We start from the raw sequence: 21302 nt of genomic DNA, 5'->3' as shown, positions 1-21302 counted from the left end.
GAAAAGGCAGGGTATCTTTCTCTACGCGTGTGAATTCCTCAATGAACTGCTGTACCTATAACATGTCTTTCTGTAGTGAATGACTTTATCGTTAGTGCATGACGCCGAATTATCCATTCTTCTACATACGTAATTCTCGTTTTAACCAAGCAAATGCTCACCATATTCACTGCGCTTATTTCATTATAACATCAATGCAACATTAAGCATGTTTGAAAATGTCGTGTTTATTCTTAAATATATCTTTAATTTGCAATAACGTATAATCTCATCAATTCATTGAACTGATAAGGGCTAACTGTCAAGACCAAGATTGGCAGCCGCCATGACAGTTGTAGGCAAAAGTTAGTTCGTTGTGCTTCAACCAGGGGCGCTGTAACGAGTATGTTTAGCAGTCTATATATCTTTAATGTCGTTGGGTTGATGCAAGACCAACTACAATATCTCAGACCTTAACCGACCTATCGAAACTGCCCATAATGGCGGCAGCTGGAGTGCTAGCATGCGTTTGTTTTGATTTGTGTAAGCCGTGTTGTTACCAAATATTTATGGAAATTTGAATATTATTAATCATACATGATATTTATTTATGATCTTAAGAAGATTATAGATCCTCTTTCAGTGCCGTAAGAAGCTGTTTGTTCTCAAAGAGCTTATTTATTCCAACAATGTCGGTGGTGATTAGGTTAATTTTGATTCTCGTGTTCTTCTCCGAAAGTACTTTATTTTTAGTTACCTATGCAATATGTTTATAGTTCAATGTGCTGTGTGCCTGGATGTAAGTAAGAGCTCAGTGTTCCCGTTTCCAATAGACCTAGTATTAAGGCGAAATTGGGTTAAGAGCATTCGTAAGGAAAACTTCGAAACGAATCATAGGACTAATAATGTTGTGTGCATTAATGATTTTATCATTTTTGAAATCAAATGTATTCTGAGGGAAGACATATAGGGTACCTATAGAAGGTGGTGATCTAATTCCAGTGCCGCGCAAACTTCAAAAGTTAAAACTAATGATGCCTATCCTAGCATTTACCCTATCAGCCAACGTACCTTTCTACAAAGAAAATTAAATCAGTCCCAGAAAGATTCAGAAAATCATGACCAAGATTTATGATTTAGAGACTAAATTAATCTTAAACTGTGGTGCAAGAATGATGTAACTTAATTAATTTTCAACGTTTTACAGTGAACATGCGTAAACTAAACCTAACCCCATTTCCCGTGAGTTAACGTGAGGATTATGTTCTTTTTTTTTATAAAATACAATTATGCCATCAATTCTGATGAGTTTTAAGGTGACGAGTGCTTTAGACGGTCAAGTTTATCATACAAATATCGCTTGTACCTACTCAACAATACAGGTGGATTTTGGAGGGTTGAAATTTTGTTGGGGAAATTTGTTTGCGTGTTTTACATAATGGGCTATAGTTAATGGTGGTGTTACATAGTATTTCATGTAAGGTTAATAATGTACTTTGTTGACATCTATATATTGTATTTGCTGACCGGAGATTCATATGTGAAATATTTTTATACTCTGTGTTTCAACCTGACGTTGATACAATAATTCTCCCTTCGTTTCTTCCCGTCTGAAATTTCACTTAGACTTACAATACGCGATAACGCTACTTATGTGTTTAATTATTCATATTTTGAGTTAGTGAGTTGCATTTCATGAGGTTCGACTTGTGATATTTTCTTTAGGTGACTCGGAATAAACATGCATAACCTTTCCCTCAACCTCTCATATCGCACGCTGATGTCCGCCATGTTTTTTCTGCATTAGGTACCCTTACATCTGACACAGTTGATATGTTCACTTTATACAGAACAACAGGCAGCAGTTCACACACCATATAGCGACACTGAATGGTTTAACATTGAAAAGGCTGCATTCTTTCACCATTGCTTTTCAATCTGTATGCGGAAGTTAAATTTAGAGGAACTCGACATTGATGTGGAGACTGAAGGAAGATCTATAAACAATTTGAGATATGCTGATGCTACAACCCTGCTGGCAGAAACAGAAAAAGATGTAAAGCTTTTAATTTCCCGCCTCAAAGATGAAAGTGAAAGAAAAAAAGGGCCTCTATTTCGTTATTAAAAAGACCTAAGTTATGAATACGGATAAGTGTGGTACAGTTTATCTAAAGCTAAATGGGGAAGAGATAGAGAGAGAGTGGAGGATTTCATCTTCTTGGGAGCCAAAATCAGTCAAAGTGGAGATTGCGGTCCTGATATTAAAAGACTGATTTCGCTTGGACGAATCGCTATGATGACTATGTCCTCGATCTGGAAGAACAGAGATATCAGTTAGGTTACAAAGTACAGATTAGTCAATGCGATTATATTCCCACTGTTCATGTACGGGTGTGAGAGCTGGACGCTGAAACAGGCAGACAAGAGGAAGATCGACGCTTTTCAGCTCTGGTGTTGATGAAGACTCTTAAGGGCCCCATAGACGGTCCGTCTTAGCGTCCGTCTTACCTGCGCAGTTCTAAGACGACAGGTAAGACGGACCGTGTGTGGAAGAATTTTCCTCCCTGTACCGTCTTAGGCTTGGTTCGAAGTGAACCTGGCAGTGCCTGATTTTTCTGTGCGTGTACAGGTAAGTCGGCGAGCAAGTTAGAGCGTGTGTGGGGTCTTCAGACTTAGCGTCAGTTGTAACCAATTGCTCCTACAGTGCAGTTCGCTCGTAGGACATAATGTCGGATTTAAGAATCATGTTTCGAGCGTTTCTAATGGAATTCATACAGCTATACCGTTGTAATCCGTACTTGTGGAAAATCAAAAGTAAAGGGTACACGGTATAGGGTTATTTTTACGTTTTCCATCAACCGCACCCAGACAATTTGGAAAATTCCATTTTCTTTCAAACTGCTGTCCGATACATATCCATTCAAAATAAAATAAAAATTATTATTATTGTTATTATTATTAAATCATGCAACTAAAATATAATTTAACCCAATGTAATTAATTATTTTTTTTGTTTTTAGGTTGGTTGGGCGAAGACTGTTAATTTTCACACTCCGTTATATAATTCTTTCTTATTGTACTTTAAGCATACATTATATCTTGTTTTATATTAAATTAAAATGAAATACATTTCCTTTTACCTTGTACAAGAAACTTATAAATAAATTTTACTTACTTTGAGATACTGTTTCTTGAGCACCTTATATATTGCAGTGCAAGTCTCAGGAATAATTACTCCCAAAGACTGGCCTGAAATTGCAGCGGAAAATTTCAGAACTTCGTAACTTCTACCGGTTGCTAGGAAACGAAGTGTGACGTTGAGTCTTTCATGCGGTGTTATTGCCCGTCTCATTGCACTGTCACTCTTTCTGATATGGGGCGCTACCAAGTGAAGAAGGTATAAATACGTTTCACTGTCCATCCTCAAATAATTGTACCAGCCACCTGGTTCAAGAGTTAAATCTTTCATTAAATTTATATGTGACAGTGTATCTCGTTTAAGTAACCAAGCTTTTGCCCATTTTGATCAAGCCCTTTTCTTTTTAGCTTTTGATCTCAAAGCTAATGCTCGAGCGCTGTAAATTAGAAGTTCCTCTAACACGTTATCCGTGCACGACTAGCGAAAACTGATCGCAAGTCTGACAGCAAAACGGAGCGTCTTGTGTCCTCTTACGTGTTCCGTCTTACCTGGCATCTTAGAACTGCGCAGGCAAGACGGACAGTAAGACGGACCGTCTATGGGGCCCTTTACGAATACCGTATAGCTTTAGAGCGCATCAAGCCCCGTATGTCATTGGTTGGTAAAATTATGAAGCTGAGAGCAGCTTATTCGGCCACGTTATGTGAACAGATGCATTGGAAAAAGCAATCATGCTGGGAATGATCAGCGGTACAAGAATAACAGATCGCCGGAGGACTCGTTGGTAAAATTATGAAGCTGTGAGACACCATTAAAACAGACACAACCCTCACCCTGGAACAACTAAAGGATGCAGTGTGGAACAGGACAACTTGGAGAGCGCTAATTCATAGAATCGCCGATGGTCGGATTCAACTGAACGAATATCACCATCATCATTTTCATTCTTATACCGGATTGGTCACTGGGCCTTTAGTAAATGATGTTAACAGGGCAACTTGAGCCCTGAAACCTACAAAGCTACATAAAAGTCTGCGAGAAAAGAAATTAAAAGTTACAACGTTTTTAAGTTAATCATATTTAAATGCAATAGGAATTTGAAATTCGAAACGTATAGCACTAAACTTGGGTACATTTGGGCAATAATGTTACCAAGCACATACCTGTAGGATTTAAAATAATCCTGACTTAAAACGTTACATAAATACATTACCGATATCGGCTTCTCTCTTTTTGTACACCGAGCGGTCGTTACATCGTTCGCTGTACGGGAGTGCAAACTGGTAGAATCAACAGACATGGAAGCAGGCTTGTGACAAACAGGTTGGAAGACAGATACAGGCTCGATGAATGAAGCTGTACGACTTTGCTAGTGGGGTCATGTGAGGCAAATGGAGGAGGACAGGTTACCTAGGATTATATTGAAATGGGCCGGAGGATAAGAGAAATAAAGGGTGACAAAGGGGACGATGGTTGGACTTAGTTTCGAGAGGTACGACAAGGTACATTTTACTGTATTGCTTCAAGATATTGATATGAAAATATAATATTTGGAAAATTATTTTTAAAAATAATGCAGTAGTTTAAAGTGAGGTGATAACTCTTCATTTCTCTGTCTGTCACGCCTGACCTACTGGTATGGATATACCTCAGACGTTCAGTTCAAATACAGCCCTTTTCTAATTTTTCAGTAACTAACCCTTTCAAAATGACTGCCATTAAATGTACTTAAGGTTCAGTTTTATGCAAAAGGGCCATGCGCATTCCAGTGAATTCGACAATTTTGTGTCAAAGCACGCGGTCCAGAGCATTCGCCGGACGAACGCTATTCGGCTGGGTATTTGGCCGGCCTTTAGGCCCTGCTGATCAGACTGGATACCGGAGTATGTAAATATTACTGCTTAAAAATTATAAGAACAGTAGCAGAAACTACAACATATGCTTGTGTTATTTCGTCATTCGTTGTTCCTGATGGCTGAGGCGTCGTGATTGTCATAACTCAACCAGCCAGCTGATGGACCTCTATCCAAAGCTGTCTGCTTTAACTGTTTTGGAGGGTAGTTCCTTTTGTCATTCCAGTTTGTGTGGAATATCCCGGTTCGTGCCAGGGTGACTTAAAGGGTAAGCAAGTTGATCTTCTCGAGGGTCACTCACAGTACTATCTACACATTTATATACCATCTCATCCTCAGGTAGTACGCTATTGATGATTTTAGTTTTTTTGCCCTTATCGACGAAAGTAAGTATCGTTCTGTCGTTCAGTTGCTGAGTTGTGACAACAGTGAAGTCAGTATCACGTACAATCGTTCGATCTGATCTTGTATTTGTGACTAGTATTTTGAAGGCATCGATCGCGAAGTGTTGTTCCATACTTGCCTTCTCTTTCTGCGAAAAAACATGTTGAAAATTCTGTCCCAGAATTCAGAGCGCTCATGTTTCAAGTACGTTTCAGTACATGAAGTTTATTCCAACGTTTATGCCACTTTAAACAGCTGATAATAGTCAGCGAACGTGATCCTCTCATTACTGCGCTCTCATAATTTCGGGTAGGATTTGAGGGGAATCCCCGCCCAGTAGAATTACTTTACGACCGAGGGGTTTGACATATTTGGTTAGATCTCTGAGAAGTCTGTCTACTGTTAAAAATGGATACACATGCGGCATTGCAGCTTCATCTCACACTATTAATTTTGTGCTGAAGAAGACTTTGGTTTCAGGATGCAAGTAGAATTAGCATTCAGAATCGATGATATTTTGAAAACAGTTTTGTGAAATCGATCCAGCAAAAAAGGGCAACATATGAGTGGGAATGTCGAAGGATGTAAACTGGAAATAGGGACCAGTTACGTACGACCAATACATAGTGAGATACTGCGATAGGTTGTCCGTAGTACATTTGTTTACGGGACCTGACGTTATCAAAAAAGGAAGTCTGCATTATGTTTAGAAAGGAAGTGAGCAAAGAAAGCGTAAATTGCGTTAGCATTTAGTATAAATACTTATGTTTCATATAACTTAAATCTTAAAACGTTTAAATGCCCCAAATAACTAACGTCGCCATAGGTTATTGTTATCTTAATGATGCGTATTTCCATGCAAGAGAGGGTCAAGAGCCCAACTTCGCCACTTTATAAATAAATAAATAAATAAATAAATAAATAAATAAATAAATAAATAAATAAATAAATAAATAAATAAATAAATACATTGTCCGCCTTTGCGATGTAGTGATTAGTGTGATTAGCTGCCAGCCCCGGAGGCCCGGGTTCGACTCTTGGCTCTGCCACGAAATTTGGAAAAGTGGTACGATGGCTGGTACGGGGTCCACCCAGCCTGGGGGGGGGGTCAACTGAGTAGGGGGTGGGGTGTCGAATCCCTCCTCACACCATGGGTCTACATTAAAGTACCACTATAGGAGGGACCGGTGACAAGCATCATCTCAGAATATGAGGATCCACTGATTGTTTTGTATTCCTGGCCATTTTTTCATAATAGTTCGTTTTAGGATCTAGTCAGTGGAGACATTTTAAGCTTTAATTATCGTTTCATTTCGTTGCACCTCGCTCCATTAGGGGCCGATTACCTAAATGTTAGGTCCCTTTAAACAACGATCATCATCATTATCATCATCCTCATCATAGCCTTCTGACCCCAACTTGGCAGGTTCGATCCTGGCTCAGGCCGGTGGTATTTGAAGGTACTCAAATACGTCAGCCTCGTGTCGGTAGATTTACTGGCACGTTAAAGAACTCCTGCGGGACTAAATTCCGGCACCTCGGCGTCTCCGAAAACCGTAAAAGAGTAGTTAGTGGGACGTAAAACAAATAACAATATTATTCATCCTCATCATCAATTTCATCCTCGAAGTGGTTTTCCGTGGTTTCGCACTTCTCCTTCAGGCAAATGCCGCGATGGTACCTAATTTAAGGCCACGGCCGTTTCCTTGCCCATCCCTTCCAATCCTCCCATCCCCCTACACGGCCCCTGTTCAGCACAGCAGGCGAGGCCGCCTAGGCGAGGCACTGGTCCTCCTCCGCAATTGTAATCCCCACCAAAAGTCTCACGCTCCAGAACACTGCCCTTGAGGCGGTAGAGGAGGGATCCTTCGCTGAGTGTGGGGGAAATCCCAACCCTGGAGGGTAAACAGATTAATTAAATAAATACATTTTCAGATCTTGGTGAATATATTCAGGCAATTCCGGCCACCCTTCGTATTCTGTAGAATTTACGTAAAGAATAAGATAACATCGAATGTTAAAATTGTAGTACTGTTGATGCATTCAAATTCTTGAACTGGCGGCGTCATGCCAGCGGTAAGTTTAATTGCAGCTAGCAGTAGGACTTGATAGCCATAGCAGCGACCTCACACGGCCCGGCTCGTTTCGTAAACAGCGGTGTGTGAGTGTATCATCAGGATGCGTTTATTGCTCATACGTGGAGGTCGGCCATTGATTAGAGTTAAGTGGTGGTGAAATAAACTGTTCGTGTCGTAAACTTTAATAGTGTAACTGGAGTTGGCTTGTATTGTGCGCTAGCGTTGGGGCAGGTCGTGTACAATCTTCGGATATGTCTGGAATAAAAAGAGAGCTTTAATTTGACTTGTACAGTGGTGGCTTACAAGGGAACTTGCTAGGACACTGTACGGAGGCTGTCCACAGAATGACAGATTAGTGATGCTGAATAGGAATCCGCTGCTTTCCTCGTTTATGCTAGTGACATTTTATTAATACCATGCCCGTTTATATGCACATAACCAAGATTTCATACTACATAATATTTTAGCTCCCATTATAAATGATGCAGAAGTGTTAAAACAAAGTGTTTTATATAACTTTAAAGTAGTTCACTGTTTATTTCCGTTTTCTATTATTGTGTATTGTGCTCTCTTTATACACTGGCTTATATTTTTCATTTTGTGTGTTATTTGTTAAATTCTAAATTCCCATGGAGGGAATTAGATATTTTTCACCAATAGAGCATGTCAAAAATGTCAAAAACATATATGTAAGGCTTTTCAGGCGTTTGCTCTATTAACCAGCGTTTCCTGGGTGTCCAAAGATGTGTCCTATCATTGTATCACTTCTTATCGATCTCCTCTCGTCAATTCTATTCAGTACCCCTACGCTGGGGTGTATGCAAGTGAACTTATCAGAAGCCCTTATAAGAGGCACAGTCTGATAACTGCATACAGGAGATAAATCTCCACAATGGAATTATTGCCCGCCTAGCAATTCCGAATGGAAAATTCTAAATTCCCATGGAGGGAATTAGATATTTTTCACCAATAGAGCATGTCAAAAATGTCAAAAACATATCAGATGTAAGGCTTACATCAGAGTGGGACCTTTGCTTTCTTTATTATGTTGCTTGAGCCATTAGTCCATAGACTTGTTTAATGCAGCCCTCCATGCCACCCTATCCTGAGCTAGCCTTTTCATTTTTACGTTAAGTGCCGCATCCTACATCTGCTTGTCATATTCATACTTTGGTCTACCCCTACCGTTATTACCACCTATATTTCCCTCAGAAACCAACTGAACAAGTCCTGGGTGTCCAAAGATGTGTCCTATCATTGTATCACTTCTTATCGATCTCCTCTCGCCAATTCTATTCAGTACCTCTTCGCTCGTGATTCGATCTATCCACTCACCTTCAGCATTATTCTCTAACACCACATTTCAAAAGCTTCTATTCTCTTTCTTTCTGAGCTAGTTATCGTCCACGTTTCACTGCCATGCAATGCCACGCTCCAAAAGCATTTTTCTAATTACTATATCAATGTCGGAAGTGAGGAAATTAATTTTCTTAAGAAAGGCCTTGTGCTAGTGTGTATTTTATGTCCTATGTTCACCCAAAGTGCTATTTACCTTATTTATCTTTGATTTTATAATAGAATAGTACATTTCTTTTATATATGTTTTTTCTCGTAAATTACGTGGTAAAGTATAAGAGAGGGTCATGAGCCCTAACTTCGCCACAGCTAATGTCAATAAATAAATAAATAAATAAATAAATAAATAAATAAATAAATAAATAAATAAATAAATAAATAAATAAATAAATAAATAAATAAATAAATAAATATAAAATAATACTTTTGTCTGTCCATTGCTCAGAATTTAAAAAAGGATGGTACTTCTGTATCGACCGTGTCCACGGTAACAAGAAAATTTACTTTTTAATTTTCCGTAATTTCTCTCTGTCTCTCTGTCTGTCTGTCCGTCTGTCTGTCTATTTGTATGTATGTACACGCATCACTAGAAAACGGCTAAAATGAATTTAATGAAAATCGGTATGCAAAGTCGGGGAATAAGTCCCTACAATCTAGGATAGAAAAAAAAATTCACGCTGAGAGAAAGGGTAGTTTAGGGGAAGGCCAAAAATTTAATTTTAAAATATTATGTTATTAGTGGTCCTATCTTAATGAAAATCGGTAGGCAAAGTCGGGGAATAAGTTGCTACAATCTAGGCCATAAATAATTTTATTTACGATGAGTGAAATGGTAGTTGAGGGGAAGCCCTAAAATTTAATTCTTAAATATTTGTTATTACAGGTCCTTTCGATAGATACTACACAACTAAAGTTATATAGTATTAAATTCCCCATCATTTACGTCGTGAATTTTTACCGTACCGGCTATAATAACAGACCTATTCATGAATTTTGATTTTGGTTCCTTAAGTTCATATTAGCGCCGAGTCACGAGGAAATAGCCGAACAGAATTTAATAAAAATCGGTATGTAAAGTCGAGGAATAAGGAACTACAGTCTACGCTATAAATACTTTTATAAGACTCCCTAATATCACAAAGTCGAAAGAAAACTAAACGTGAAGGCCTGCAATATAGAAAGCTCATAAAATTGATCAACAATGACATTTCATTGACCATTGTTTCTTGTGATGTGGTTTGTGGCTTCTGTTGCCACTCATCTCCGATAGATGGGATTACTGTTGCATACCGAGTATTTTTTAAAATTTGCTTTACGTCGCACCGACACAGATAGGTCTTATGGCGACGTTGGGATAGGAAAGGGCTATGAGTGGGAAGGACGCGGCCGTGGCCTTAATTAAGGTACAGCATCTGTATTTGACTGGTGTTAACATAGGAAACCATGGAAATCCATCTTCAGAACTGCCGACGTTGGGGTTCGAATCCACTATCTCCCGGATGCAAGCTCACAGCTGCGCGTCCCTAACCGCACGGCCAACTCGCTCGGTCATACCAAGTATAACAGCCTGCCTGAATATTGGCGGGAAGTAGCTGGGGAGTTAGATAACTTTCTTCTTTAGCTTGCCTTTCCTCTGGTTCATAAATGTTCTGATACTACTGGTATGTAACACACTGGTTCATCATAGCATTCGAGCTGTTCAATCCCTACCTTGTGACACTGATTGGAATGAGCAATGTGCATACTTGCATAAATAATGGCAGAGGAGTGTTCATGGCTATCTGCGGCCTGGCCATTCCAGCACTGGAACTTTGAACTGTTAGATCGGCAGCGTAGTACTGTTCGTTAAAAGTGAGAAAATGTGCGTTTTTTTTTATTTGATCGAGTATTTTATATGATAACATTGGTTTTAATCGCTACATTCCTACTGACGTTTTTGTTGACTTCAGTTAGAAAACCAGACAAACAGTCTTTTTGAGCGAAGCACGGCTACGTCAGCTATTAAATAGATAATCTCACCTTTTCTATTCATGTAACATTTGAGATTACTTCTTAACTACAAAGCACAGACTTATCATGTGCTTGCATTGTGCGGGTCGGCGGAGGAAACGGGTCGCCTCTTTGCGTGACGTCATCCGAGCTACAGTACGGCCTGTACATCGCGAAGGCAGTGCTGGAGTACATCTGAAAAAAAGAAATCACTTTTCCGTTCCGAAAATCAAATGATCATAAATCTGTCTCTCCGTCAAGGGCTGCTAATTTCAGATGACCACCAGTCATGAGATATATTTAAGCCATTTTGACTTATGAATTTATGTCACAAAATGTGCGACGGAAATGTAACCATAGCTAGAGCCGTGCACGGATGTGGATATCCGAGAAGTTAGTGTCTTGGCGGATGCAAACAGTATGGCAATGCTGATAATTTCTGAATAATTAAGTTTATTTATGTTCACTCAGGTGTACTCCGGTTTTATGCTTACGGTTAAGCGACCCTTGTCGATGGTGTGGGAGAATGGTGATATATGAAGAGCATTGAGATCAATACCTTGGGTGTAATATACTATAGTTAAACATTTACAATATCCGTGGATAAGCATTGGCGGATATGGATAAACATTCACGGGTGCGGGTGCGGATAATATTTTGTTTATCCGCGCAGGCTGTGATGTAAGGTATTGTTACCTAGCAACCGTGCAGGCTGTGTCTTATGGCTGGCGGACATCTGAAATCAGCAGCCATGACCGAGAGACATATTTATGATCATTTGATTTTCGCTACGGGAAAAGTGGTGTCATTTTTTCCCTAGAGCTCGTCTGAAAACTTCCAAGAGTAAACATTATGCACGGATGTTTAAATCAGAATGATATTTGATTCTAGATTTCTTCTGTTAACTTAATATTTGTAGGACTTACCCGGCTGGTACAGTGAGTGGTGGTGGTGGTGGTGATTATTGTTTTAAGAGGAAGTACAACTAGGCAACCATCCTCTATATCACTAATCAGAGAGAAAAAATGGAAGGGGTCCGACATATCGACCAAAGGAAGACAAGGGCTACGAAGGGCGTGAAAATGAAAGACTCCCTGGCCCTCGCAAACCTAATAGCGTCGAGGTCGGAAAAGAACAAGAGTTGACCAAGAGAGGTCGGATAGGATAGTTGAAAGTGAGGAGCCAGGCACAAGTAAGTGGAAGCAATGCCAGGACTCAGCTAAGGGCCCCGTGGTCGTCCCCCCACGCTCCAAAGTTCAGAGCCCCTGGGGCAGTGGTGCAGTGATACTAGAATTCGGAATAAGTTAACGTCCTCCTGGTATAAACCCCAAACAAGAATATGTTGTGTAATACGTAGTGACAAACAGATACATTCTGTTTCCTCATTTCCCAGAGAGCTCAGATGTTGTGTTACGGTGATGGTAAGCATTTCTCAGATGATAATAATTTCAGGGCCCTTGCTTATAGAACTTTCATTTCTCGTTTTGATGCTGTCTACTTTCTCTCCAAAGAGAGCAACCTTGTTTTCGGAACATTCTTTATAATGATGGTTCAGGGTTATATTTGGGAGGAAACTGTCTTTCAGAATATTAACATGTTATTTCTCAACGTAATGACCAGGTTCTGAGGACGTAGAGTTGGCAATGGCGTTAAAACTTGCCGTATTGTGGATTATTTCATTATTTTGGAACGCGGTTGAAAGAAACTACACGGGACGAGTTGGCCGTGCGGTTAGGGGCGCGTGGCTGTGAGTTTTCATCCGGAAGATAGAGAGTTCGAATGCCATTGTCGACAGCCCTGAAGATGGTTTTCCGTGGTTTCCCATTTTCACACCAGGCAAATGCTGGGGCTGTACCTTAATTAAGGCCACGGTCGTTTCCTTCCAACTCCTAGGCCTTTCCTCTCCCACCGTCGCTATAAGACCTATCTGTGTCGGTGCGACGCAAACCCACTAGCAAAATAAAGACACTACAGATCATTTAAATTTCGTATTATAATGTGAGATGGTGTAATTTTTGTTGAAATCGCTGTGGTAATAATCACACTGTGATTGGTTGACGTAATAATGCCGATAATAATTATCGTGGAGAGAGAAATAACAGGCATGAAAGAGCATACACATCAAATACGTGATCAGTGTTGTGGCATTACCATTCACATCTATGAAAACTGTTAGACTTCATTAGCCAGGCAGTGGGTGAGTTGAAAATTGTTTTTCATTTGTATGGTCAGTGCATGAATACTTGTGCATGAAAAGGATATAATTCTGAATCAGAGGGAGCAGGCAATGTACAGCGCTCTTTGATCCTTTCTCTTGATGTGTCCTACACTTGTGTTAGATCAGCGCATACAAACACTAGTCGATGAAGCTGTATTTCATAGACTAAATGCAAATTGGACTTCAACATGAATCATTCGATAAAAATGAGTCGCACAGGGAATTTCGTAAGGCTGAGAACATAGAGCAATGCAACGAGCGGTACATTGAGCAAAGCTTTTTATTAGTATAACATCCACAGTTCTACCGCTTCAGGCAAGCGGCTCAGTGTTGAAAACAGTGCTACGAGTTTAGGTAAATAAAATATAATAAAGTATGAGAATATATTCTTTATTTATTCCCCGCCCCCCCGCCCCCAATAAAAGCAAATCTTTTTTAATCATCGTTATCCGGTCGATTAGATTAGCAGTTTGTCTTTTACTAGCACTACGAGCGCTAATGTGAGTCAGTGCAGAGTTTCACTTAAGCCCTTATAACTACATTCGGTATAGACATTTTTCAAAAATTCAAAAATTGCCAGTCGGTATTGAACTAAGGAACGTATTACGGGAATAATTATGTAAATTAATTAATTTGACTAAGATTTGAATAAAAAGAAAACGATTAAAGAAACAAGCGATTTTTTTCGGAACTACGTTTAGGCCAGAAGTGATTTTCGAACGTTTTTTTAGTTTGATAGAGCTATCCAAAACTCAAAATTTTGAAACCTTTCCCATCCGTCTAGGCTTTCAACGGTCGGAACAAGTGAGAAAATTGGTTAATTTTACGTTTTTCGTGGTATGAGGACCTCTACTTAGCCTGCTAAGAAGTGTTTTCAACATTAAAAGCGGCGATGGGTTCACAGTGCACGCTCCCTAATCAGGCAGTGAATTGTGGACGGCTGTTTAGTACTGGAAAATTCTGCGTTAAAAATCTCATATTCGCTGCAAAACAGAGAATGTTGCCTAGTAGGCCTAACCGTGCAGGCTGTGATGTAAGGTGTGGATGGATGACCAGACAATGTTACCTAGTAACGGTGCAGACTGTGATGTAAGGTGTGGTTGGATGACCCGGCAATGTTACCTAGCAACCGTGCAGGCTGTGATGTAAGGTGTGGATGGATGACCAGACAATGTTACCTAGTAACGGTGCAGACTGTGATGTAAGGTGTGGATAGATGGCCCGGCAATGTTACCTAGCAACCGTGCAGGCTATGATGTAAGGTGTGGATGGATGACCAGACAATGTTACCTAGTAACGGTGCAGACTGTGATGTAAGGTGTGGTTGGATGACCCGGCAATGTTACCTAGCAACCGTGCAGGCTGTGATGTAAGGTGTGGATGGATGACCAGACAATGTTACCTAGTAACGGTGCAGACTGTGATGTAAGGTGTGGTTGGATGACCCGGCAATGTTACCTAGCAACCGTGCAGACTGTGATGTAAGGTGTGGTTGGATGACCAGACAATGTTACCTAGCAACCGTGCAGGCTGTGATGTAAGGTGTGGATGGATGACCGGACAATGTTACCTAGTAACGGTGCAGACTGTGATGTAAGGTGTGGTTGGATGACCCGGCAATGTTACCTAGTAACGGTGCAGACTGTGATGTAAGGTGTGGATGGATGAGCAGGCAATGTTACCTAGCAACTTCAGTATGCGTGAATCGTCTCCGAGAGGAACGTGGGGATACATGAATTCAGACCCAGGGGAAATAATTCTTCACAGAGGAATTAGTCCCCGAGGAATTGGCGGGTACGTGAATTCGTCCAATAACAAAACCTGGAATACAAGTGACTTGCAGTTTCACTCTTTGAGTTGGTTTCGCTGCTCTGCTATCCACTCTACTGTTTTCAGCCTAAACCTCAGCCTGCGGCATTGTGTATTCTACGTTTCAAGTTGGGAGTTTATACGAATCGTGATCTAAACACGAGATTTCGAAAAGGCTCTGTTCCGCACACGATTTCGGTTAAATATTAAAATCGCCTCACAAAGAATGTTTGTGCCATATTGGCAACATTGCACTAGATTTCACTGCCCATAGAGGTTTATGAGTCCGGACCTAATCAAGGATTTTATTTCTAGGCTAAGGGGTGGAACGGGATTTACTGAGATAGTGTCACACAAGGGACAGAAGGTCACACTACTTTCACCATATGATAGGAACCCGTGTGTAAGTGTAATTGCGGAAGTGTTGAGTGTTGCATGTGAGGAAAGGAACGTTAACGACGACACATACACCCAGTCCCCAGGCCAGGGATATTAATCATTTACAGTTAAAAATTCCTGACTCGGCCGGGAATCGAACTCGGGGCCGCCGAGTGACAGGCGGACGAGTTGCCCCCCTACACAGCGGGGCCGGACAACATTCAGATAGAAGCACCCAATAGTGGGCATTTACCTGAAAATATTACACATAGTTTATTTCTATCACTTTGTTAACGACTTTCGCTGTGAAAAATGAGAGGTATTTGTGTGCTAGAATAAAAACTGTAATTATTTCAGATTGTTTTACACACATAGGTAACTGGCGAGTTTTAGCGTAGACAGTTGAACTGAACCGATAATATTCATGATAGACTGTTTGGCTTTCATTAGTTTGTCCCGTCAACGTACTAGCCGTAAAACATCAAGTGTGGACCCTGAACAAATTTAAAAAACCCCTGAGAATTGACGAAAAAGAATTAATTTTCTCTTTGATATAATAAAAGAATTCAAAGTAGACACAACAACTCTAGCATCATTAAAGGAACGCTGACTGACCTCTTCTCAAAATTCAAATTGTTAGGTGAACTTTCACAAGCATTTGAAGTTAAAACTGGTGTGAGATAAGGGGCTGGACTCTCCCCGATAATATTCAACTGTTATCTGGGAAAAGTAGTAAGAGAATGGGTTGACATATTAAAAAGGAATCTACAAATCACTTGTGACCATGAAACAAACGAACTATAACAAATCACGTAGCTTTGACAGATGATCTAGTCATACTAGTAAAAGACCCAGAAGGAAGGATTAAATTATACCTTGAAAAGCGTGTGGCCAAAATAAGATTACAATTTTCCTAAAGACATATTAAGAAAACAATTTTTTGAACACTATGCAAATAATAAGAAGCAAACGAGCACTTTTGAAAGAAGCTGACGAAGATTTGGAACTACTCAACATTAAAAGAAAACACATTTCAGATAGAAAATAATTTAACAAAATAATATTTGATGTTAAGTTTACAGAGAAAGCCAAGAAGACATCAGGCAGTAAATCAACGAAAGAAAGAAAACACCGAGAAAGAATGAAGTTATGGGAAGACAAGAAGACAGAACCTATCATTTGGTCCTAAGATGGCCTAATCGAATGAATAATAATAATAATAATAATAATAATTGTTGTAACCAAGGTTGAAGTTTACAAAACACAACTTTTATTGCTTCACTTTATGATATTTACATAAATAACTGAAATTTATTTTGAAGCAAAAAGGAATATTGAATCTTGAGAGAAGTCTGTCTTTATACAATATGTACAGGTTTACAGTCTTTATATACACTTCTATCTTGAAAAGATAGTCTTTGTGAATAGACACGTTGATAGTCGAAAACTATCTGGCACACTAACATAAATGTCTTTGAGAGTCCTTATTTGTTGAAGTGCCTGAATTCCTAAAAAGCAAGTTCAATTGATTGAAGAAATTCCACCTAGCGAAACTAAGGGAGCTTGCATAACTTAGGGAATGAAAATGGCTTGTAAAAGAATTACGGAACATGGGCAGCGGAAACAGGTAAGGGAACGGTGACCAGAGGTGAAACCTCGTACTGCCAGAAATTCAGTCCACCTGGTCGAAGCACATTTTCAAGAGGAGTAGCCTCCGTGCTCGACGTAGGGTGTATTCTGGAGCTGGACACCGGGGCGAGTGGGCAATTGAGCAGGCAGGGAGCTCCTATTTATAGTACACTCGATGGTCAGGCACGCGCACTGAGGGCTGCGCGTCGAAGCTAGCAGAATGATACACAGACGCGCGTGCAGCTGGCTGGCGAAGCGAGAAAGGGAGCGCCGGACATACAACAATAATAATAATAATAATAATAATAATAATAATAATCTCGGTTACCGCGTGCAAGCATTTCGATTTCACGCCTGTAAGTTTTGATGTAAAGAGGATTTCTTTTGCGTGGTCTAAGACTGATTTTCAGTTAATTTTATCAGTACATTTTCTATTTCAACACACACTATTTATACAAATCCACAGCCACAGCATCTTTGATGACCAAGGCCTACGGTAACGACTAATGTGACGTCACTGACGGTACACTTTCTATTTTAGCACACGCTATTTACACAAATCCACAGCCACAGCATCTTTGATGACCAAGGCCTACGGTAACGACTAATGTGGCTGGACTTCCGTCACACATTTAGTCGCATTACGTTACACAAATTTTCGGACGACCTCCAGCTATAAGGCACATTTATGTCAAAACTAATTATGAGGCTGTATCTTGACGGTAACCGTTTTGCAAGAGCAACTATCTCTTTGGACTCTCTTTCTCTTCAGCTAAAATTAATACAGTATAATAAACTGTTTACTCCTGAACTAATTCAGTATTATACCAATATCTGTCAGTCACTTCGTGAACGCTTTTTGTTATGTGTTCGCACACTTTTTGGGAACTGAACTATTCTCTGTACCTCGAGCGACGGAAGACAGAAGCTAACCCAAATGATGCGGACAGAGGAATTCGATAAACCGACATAATTTTTCAAGGCAGACGAACAACCTTTATGCCGTATTTCATGCCACTCAGCTCATTTTTACCGCCAGAACAAAACAAAAAAAGTGTGATGTTAAAGGAAGTTGAAGTTAGAGGCGGTAAAAATGAGATGTGATGCTGTACTGAAAAAGAAACCATTTTTCCCTTTGTGAAAATCAAATTATCATAAATATGTATGTCTCCCGGTCATGGCCGTCTGCTAATTTCAGACGGCAACCAGCCATAAGACAGTCTGCACGATTGCTACAGTTACACTTCTGTTATACATTTTGTCGCGGCACGTTACGCAAAGATCCCCAGCCAATAAATCTAATTTCCAAAATACACATAGTAGTAGAATGTAAAAAGGCTCAAATATTGTAGTTAACTATGTCTGTCTGTTAGGTCATCAGCCCAGAGGCTGCTTGGATCCTCAAATAGCACCACCAATGGCTATGCAGTTATAGGGAAACCGCAAAAACCAATGACAGAGCCCAAATGAGGCGAACTAGGCAAGATGAGGAGTGAGATAGTTTGCCATTCCTTTCCTCACTGGGCCAGAAGGTGCTATTGCAGCACGACTGATCCTATGAGCAACACATTTCATAACACTGAGACACTAGTCGTGCTCAGCATCACCCATACCCCAGCAGCTTCCATATTGTCACAGCCATGGATGAGACTGGGACTTTGGTGGAAGCTACACTTTGTTCTGGTCTGTGCCAAGAGACCAATACTGCATCTATCAAGAAATGGCAGCAGGCGGTTAGTTATGCATGTACCTTATAAATTAATCAGGTTCTACCTGTTACATTATGAACATGATAATGTTTTTATTAAAGAAAACGGAAAGCGAATTCGGCGTATATTTTAAAACCCTATTAACGTAGAAGGTGGCCTAACTGGCATTACGATATTTAAAAAATAGGAAGTAGAGATAGTTTCTTGCTGATATTTTGAAGATGGTCAGCATTATCTAGAAAGGTTTCAAACAATAAGTACTTTAAATTTAATTTTGAGCATTTTATGTGATGACAGATGTTTTGATGACTGATATTATTGCTAATAACATAGGAAACTGTAAATAGAAAACGCTCAGAAACGACATAAGGTTACATCGACGCAATTTTCCTTGGGTTATGCTAAAAGATATAGGCCTACGGTACACAAAATAGTATTAAAGTACATTCATCCCTTTTCCAAACCCCGCCCGTGCGTACAGGAGGTGGTAGAGCTGAAGATTGTTCCTTTACTGATGCTGTTTTTCTTTAACCAACGGATGATCAATAAACCAGAAAAATTTGCGTATGGAAATTGTAAAAGTTGTCCTTGTATCTGCATCAAAGACTGGCGCACTGTGATATCGGAATGTTCCTCATTAACGACGACCCACAGTTCTCTATCAAAGCCCACTTTTGTTCCAACTTGGAGTCGTATGAACGTTAGAGAGTTGGTCATACTGATAAATAATTTGTACAAAATAATTGGATATCTCGCAGCGTTGTCATCTTACCAGCTACTGACGTGGGCAAACTGAACTTGGCTTTGCGAAGCCGTGTTGCTAAATCTGTACGTGGCTTAAGAACACCAATCTAAGTGGGGGGGAGCAATCCGAGGTGACAGGATCGCGCCATAGCAAGTGGGCGTGGCTCTCAACCCGCTCTTACGTAGCAACACCGCTTCACTTGCGAGGTGATCTTTCTTTCTTAATCCGCTTACCCTCCAGGGTTTGTTCTCCCTCGGACTCAGCGAGGGTCAGTGTCCTGGAGCGTGAGATTTGGGGTCGGGGATACAACTGGGGAGGAGGACCAGTACTCACTGCTATGTTCAACAATGGCCTTGTGAGAGGGGGGGTGAGGATGGGAGGATTGTGGCCGTGGCCTTAAGTTAGGTACCATTTCGGCATTTGCGTGCAGGATAAGTGAGGAACCACGGAAAACCACTTCGAGGATGGTTGAGGTTGGAATAAAATCCCCTCTACTTAGTTGACCTCCCCAGGCTGAGTGAACGCCGTTGCAGTCCTCGTATCAGTTTTCAAATTTCGTGGCAGAGCCGGCAATCGAACCCGGGCCTCCGGAGGTGGCAGCTAATCACACCAGCTAATCAGACCACAACAAAGTGTAGCTTCCACCAAAGTCCCAGTCTCATCCATGGCTGTGACAATATGGAAGCTGCTGGGTGTATGGGTGATGCTAAATAATGACATTTGGCGCACGACTAGTGTCTGAGTGTTATGAAAGGTGTTGCTCATAGGATCAGTCGTGCTGCAGTAGCACTTTCTGGCCAAGTGAGGAAAGCAATGGCAAACTACCTCACTCCTCATCTTGCCTAGTACGCCTCATTTGGGTTCTGCCATTCGTTTTCGCGGTTTCCCTATAACTGCATAGCCTTTGCTGGTGCTATTTGAGGATCTACACTACACCACACGACAGAGGTGGACAAAGCGGTCTTATTGGTTAATTTCAGCAGTTGATAACCTGGCAATAGCCAGAGATATAGAAATATATTTCTATTAAAGTCAGTATGACCAACCCTGTATACTTCGTATGGCAAGTGGAGGGTTCAAGAATAGAAATTGACTGATAAAACTGTACACTAAATGCAACAATGGGGATCAGTGGATGGTAATGCCTAGAGGATTTACCCAGTTCACTCGCTCGTGTCCTCCCCAGAAGCACCGAAGCAAGAACATGCCATCTCACCTCAAGCCCGACCCCGAATCAGGAAATTGCTAGTACGTGTTCACTATCTTACACTACTTTATTTTTCACAAACTTTCAAATATCTCCGGAAATATATTCTTAACGACCATTGTGGAGCAAGTTTGTCTATTTTGTGTTGCTCCATCAGAGTTGCCACTGTGGCCACGTTTACTTTCCAGACTGTAAGTAAGATGTGGCTTCATTCCTGCGTCTTGAGAGGGATAACACCTCGCATGATTTCCCGGCACGACGTAGGACCTCCTCGATCGTGACGCGGATATACAAAATAACAGAGCGAGTTGGCCGTGCGGTTAGAGTCGCGCAGCTGTGAGCTTGCATTCAGGAGATAGTGGTTCCAGCCCCACTGTCGGCAGCCCTAAAGATAATTTTCCCTGCTTTTCCGTTTTCACACCAGACAAATGCTGGGGATGAACCTTAATTAAAGCCGCGGCCGCTTCCTTCCCATTCGTAGGCCTTTCCTATTCCATCGTCGCCAGAAGACCTACTGTATCTGTGTCGGTGCGACGTGAGGTTAAATCTAAAAAAATATAAAAAACATACAGAATATGATCCGCATTCGCTTCGCATATGCAGTTCCCTCGTCCGCATCCGCGAATGGTTATCGGCGGATATTGTTAATATTTATCTTTATTGCACCCAAGGTATTATCTGTTTATAACAGACCTCATACCTGACACCAGACCCCCTACAGTCTCTGGTTTACGAGGGATTTCCTCTTGTGACAACTACCGACGTATTGGGTGGTTTCCTTTCGGAGTCTTTGTTCCCTTCCTTCCACTAATTGCGGACAGGAGCCAGC

At 40.7% G+C, this 21302-nt stretch overlaps 1 protein-coding gene across 1 annotated transcript in view; it reads right to left on the bottom strand.

The window, feature by feature from the left end:
* Window positions 1-21302, bottom strand: part of LOC136883418 (uncharacterized) — a 250215-nt gene that overhangs the window by 187861 nt on the left and 41052 nt on the right. The window contains exon 5 of the mRNA XM_067155687.2: window positions 5297-5503. Coding sequence (XP_067011788.2) covers window positions 5297-5503 — 207 coding nt within the window. The remainder of the gene's footprint in view (window positions 1-5296; window positions 5504-21302) is intronic.

The sequence above is a fragment of the Anabrus simplex genome, chromosome 11, assembly GCF_040414725.1.
Source record: "Anabrus simplex isolate iqAnaSimp1 chromosome 11, ASM4041472v1, whole genome shotgun sequence".
NCBI lineage: Eukaryota > Metazoa > Arthropoda > Insecta > Orthoptera > Tettigoniidae > Anabrus > Anabrus simplex.
This window is presented reverse-complemented; position numbering and strand designations above follow the sequence as displayed.